The following is a 4,560-nucleotide window of genomic DNA, read 5'->3' on the forward strand; positions in this document are numbered from 1 at the left end:
CAAGATTCAAAGACTTTTTGATAAGTCAAAGCAGATTGTAACATCAAATAAGTAGAGTTCCATCTGGTTGGAACATCTAGACACAAAGAAGACCTTTGCTCAATTCCTAACAAATCAGCCAAATCCCTGAACTTCTTTAGCCTAGCAAGTGAATTCCTAACATATCTGACAACCTCCCTCACCTTTTTAACAGAAGAATCACACTCCTTCAAGCCATCTTGAACAACCAAGTTAAGGATATGGACAATGCATCTCATGTGAATGTATTTAGCCTTCACAGTTGATGTTCCCCAAGACACAATTTTTTTCTTAAGAAACTTCATAGTAGTGTCATTAGATGAGGCATTATCCACAGTCACAGTAAAAACATTCCTAAGACCCCACTCAAGCAAACAAGTTTCTACGGCCTTTGCAAGATATTCCCCTTTGTGAGATGTAACAGGGACAAATGCTATGATTCTTTTATGCAACTTCCACTCAGAATCAATGAAATGGGCATTCACTACCATGTAGTTAATTCTTTGGATGGATGTCCAATAATCAGTGGTAATACTAACCCTATGAGTGCTTTCCCTTAGAAAGGCTTTCAACTTCAGTCTCTCCTCTTCAAAGACCACTAGGATGTCCCTACTAATAGTCCACCTAGATGGAACTATAAACCTAGGGCATGCAACAGCAATAAATCTCCTGAAACCTATAAACCTAGGGCATGCAACAGCAATAAATCTCCTGAAACCTATTCACCTAGGGCATGCAACAGCAATAAATCTCCTGAAACCTATTCCCTCTACAAACCTAAAAGCAATAAATCTCCTGAAACCTATTCCCTCTACAAACCTAAAAGCTAGTTCATCTATGATTATCATTTCAACCAAGGCCCTCCTAATTGACTCTTGATTAAATACCCAGGCCCCTATTTCTCCCACAATAGGTTCAGATGCATCAGAGGTACTAACTGCTTGAAAGGTTAAAAGGGACTACCTAAGATCCTTGGAGTGAGAATTTTTCAAACAGCTTTGCATATGGGCTCTTAAGGAAGATGTACCATGTTTCTTTGACTCACACTTATATATTTTGGCACAGTAAACACACCTCCCTTCTTGAGTAACATCATTTCTGTCTTTTATTCTCACAAAATGATCCCACACAGGTGATCTGGCCTCAACCTGTTTCCTCTTCTTCTCAGAAACTGCAGGAGGAAGTTGCTCATTCTGTTGATTATTAGCCTCAACAGTTTGGGCTTCCACCACCGTAGGTTCCTCAACTGAAGAATTGGGAGGTTCACTACCAGGCATACTGATATTATCTATCTAAAACATGGGTAGTATCAGTACACATAGACACATAGTAAGATTCAATTGCAAGAGTAATAGACAAAGTACTCCAGACCAGACTCAGGATAATCCATACAATTACACATAATATCCCAGAATCAGACACATTTAGTGATACAATTACACATAATATCCCAGAATCAGACACATTTAGTGTCATCATTTTCCAAGAACACACAATTTATTTATTGTGGTTTTTTATTGAGAATACATAACACACAATTTATTTATTGTGGTTTTTTATTGAGAATACATTTAAGTGATTTAAGGGCATACATCCATAAACTTGAGTACTTGACTAGAGTACTAGACAAAGAAATCCAGATTCAGGGGGTAATTGATAAACATATACAGATATATACTGTTTTATTGTTTATCTAGACAAAGGAATTTATTGATTCCCAGTCCATCATTATCAGGATTTCAATACAGTGGGCTTCCACCACTTAATCAGTACATTATAATCTGATTAAGTTATCCCAAATTCCCAATAAACATGCAACGAGTCAGTGNAAACTTGAGTACTTGACTAGAGTACTAGACAAAGAAATCCAGATTCAGGGGGTAATTGATAAACATATACAGATATATACTGTTTTATTGTTTATCTAGACAAAGGAATTTATTGATTCCCAGTCCATCATTATCAGGATTTCAATACAGTGGGCTTCCACCACTTAATCAGTACATTATAATCTGATTAAGTTATCCCAAATTCCCAATAAACATGCAACGAGTCAGTGTTCCCACCAAATAATCACAAAATCGCTAAGAGATCAATTTTAGTAAACTAGGGTTTGCAATAAACAAGCAATGAGTCAGTGCTCCCACCAGAATAACACAAATAATCACAAAATCACTAAGACATCGCTAAGAAATCAAATATATTAAACTAGGATCACTAAGACATCGCTAAGAAATCAAATATATTAAACTAGGATTTGAACACCTACTTCGTTTCTCACAAATTCCCTGGAGAACAAGGGCTTCTAGAACATATATCACCACGAAAGGTTCACCACTTCACCGTCTACCACCGCCCTACGGGCTTCCACCAGTTGATGTGTCGAACACTGGAACAGTCGAACAGAACCAACGGCCAACGGGCAACGGCCACCGCCACTCCGCCAGGAAGTAATCGAGTAGAGAGACTGAGAGTCTCACACAGTCACACAGTCACACAATCACTCATAAGTAAGAAATCAGTATCGGAGAATCAGAACTCAGAAGTCAGAAGAGATCAAGAGAGTGAGAGACTAAAGAGTAGAGAGAACTCAGAGAAGAAAACCCTATCGGCTTATCTGAGAGATCGCGACTGCGCAAATGAGGAGAGACCAAACAACGCGCATATATATACTACAACTCAAACGACGTCGTATACTTTTAGGTTTAGGGATCCCTAAATTAGATCGGGTATTCGGACGGATCGGACCAGATTTTGGACTCCCTTACCCGCCACCGATGAACCGACGTCGTTTAGGTCCTTCGGTTCAGTTTCAACTGTTCAGGTTCGGCCCGGTTCGGCTATGTCTGATCGGACCGCGGTTCGGTCGGTTTTTTCGGGTTGTTCGGTTTCTGCACAGCCCTATGTGAGATCGTCTCACCATGAGACGGGTCGGGTCAAAATGCAAATGTAACACTTATATGCACAAATGTCATACTTATATGATTAAATGTAATACTAATCAGGAATAAAATTTTTGTTACTTATAAGGGTAAATGTAATACTTTTAAGGGAACATACAATACTTTTACATTTCGATTTAAAAGTATTACATTTGTCCTCAAAAGTATTATATTTGCCCTTATAAGTAATGGGCACTTGTCAACATTACTTAGTATGAAAAATGTATTACTTTTTCTCTTATAAATAGCAAAAATTGTATTCTTGATTAGTGTTATATTTGAGCATATAAGTATGACATTTTCACATATAAGTATGACATTTGCATGGTGCTTTGACCCGACCCGACCCGCCTCACGAACAAGGATCCGTGAGACGGTCTCACATAAGTGTGAAATATTATCTTTGGTTGGATCTATGGCTGGGAATATAGCACATCATTCCGGAGTTCTACTATGCATACTCTCAAATCTACTCCTTTACTTCTACTCCATGAGGTGGAAAACAAAAATTGGTTATTTTCATCATGTGCCCACAGAAAAGTGTCTACATCAAAATCATGTGAGAAGGAGTATAAATTGAGAGTTTAAAGTGGGAGTACACCAAGTATTTTCCATCATTGTGTGGACCATAGTCCACGTAGTTGTGTCTACCATGAATATAATGTACATTTTTATTACTCCGTATATTAAAAGTACATTATTTTTGTACTGAAGGTACATTATTTCATAGTATATATAAAATAATGTACTTTCAGTACTTAAATAATGTACTCTAAAATAATGTATTTTATGTACAAAAATAATGTACTTTTAGTTTATTAAAAATGTATTTTTTTTTTATTGTCCACGTAGATGTGTGGACCATGGTCGATGTGATGGTTTGAATATGGAGCAACTTTAAATTTCCAACCCAGCTGTTCCACTCATTTAATAAATTTACCATTAAGTCTATTAACATTATTTTCATGTATCCAAATCAAAGAATAGATTATTGACCTGTAATAGCAATATATTATATGCAAAAAGTTTAAACTGTTGGATAATTTCGATGCACGCATGAATAAAATTGTCAACCAACAGGTGGTCTTCTCCGGCCAGAGAAGGCAAATATGAGGAAAGATTGCTAACTTTGTTGATACCTACATATAACATTCTTATTTGATCATGCATGTCTGAATCACTACATTAATTCTATTTACTTCTTTGCAAAGGCATCGCTCCATAAGAAAAAGTACAAAATAAATATGAGCTCTGTTTTTTTTTTCTATAAATATCAGCTTTCTGTTTAAATTTGATCAATCATATAGTAATACTAGTTTTTCTTATGCGTGATGCGTAAAAAATAAGTGTCCAATATTAATATTTTATATTAAAATTTTAAATTTATTTAGATTTTAGATATTTAAATTATTGTAAATAATAATAATAATGTAAAATATTTTTATAAATTTTATATTTATATTTTAGAAAATAACTAACATATAACTCCAATATATATTGTGTATATATTATTATTATTGAATATATATATATATATATATATATATATATATATATATATATATATATATATATATATATATATATATATATATATATA

General features: G+C 34.9%; 1 protein-coding gene across 1 annotated transcript in view; it reads left to right on the forward strand.

Annotated features, from left to right (window-relative positions):
* The first annotated feature begins 2,395 nt into the window (after positions 1-2,395).
* Positions 2,396-4,560, forward strand: part of LOC116029902 — a 23,073-nt gene continuing 20,908 nt past the window's right edge. Inside the window, exon 1 of the mRNA XM_031271949.1 lies at positions 2,396-2,582. Coding sequence (XP_031127809.1) covers positions 2,396-2,582 — 187 coding nt within the window. The remainder of the gene's footprint in view (positions 2,583-4,560) is intronic.

The sequence above is a fragment of the Ipomoea triloba genome, chromosome 9 (genome assembly GCF_003576645.1).
Source record: "Ipomoea triloba cultivar NCNSP0323 chromosome 9, ASM357664v1".
In the NCBI taxonomy this organism is placed as follows: domain Eukaryota; kingdom Viridiplantae; phylum Streptophyta; class Magnoliopsida; order Solanales; family Convolvulaceae; genus Ipomoea; species Ipomoea triloba.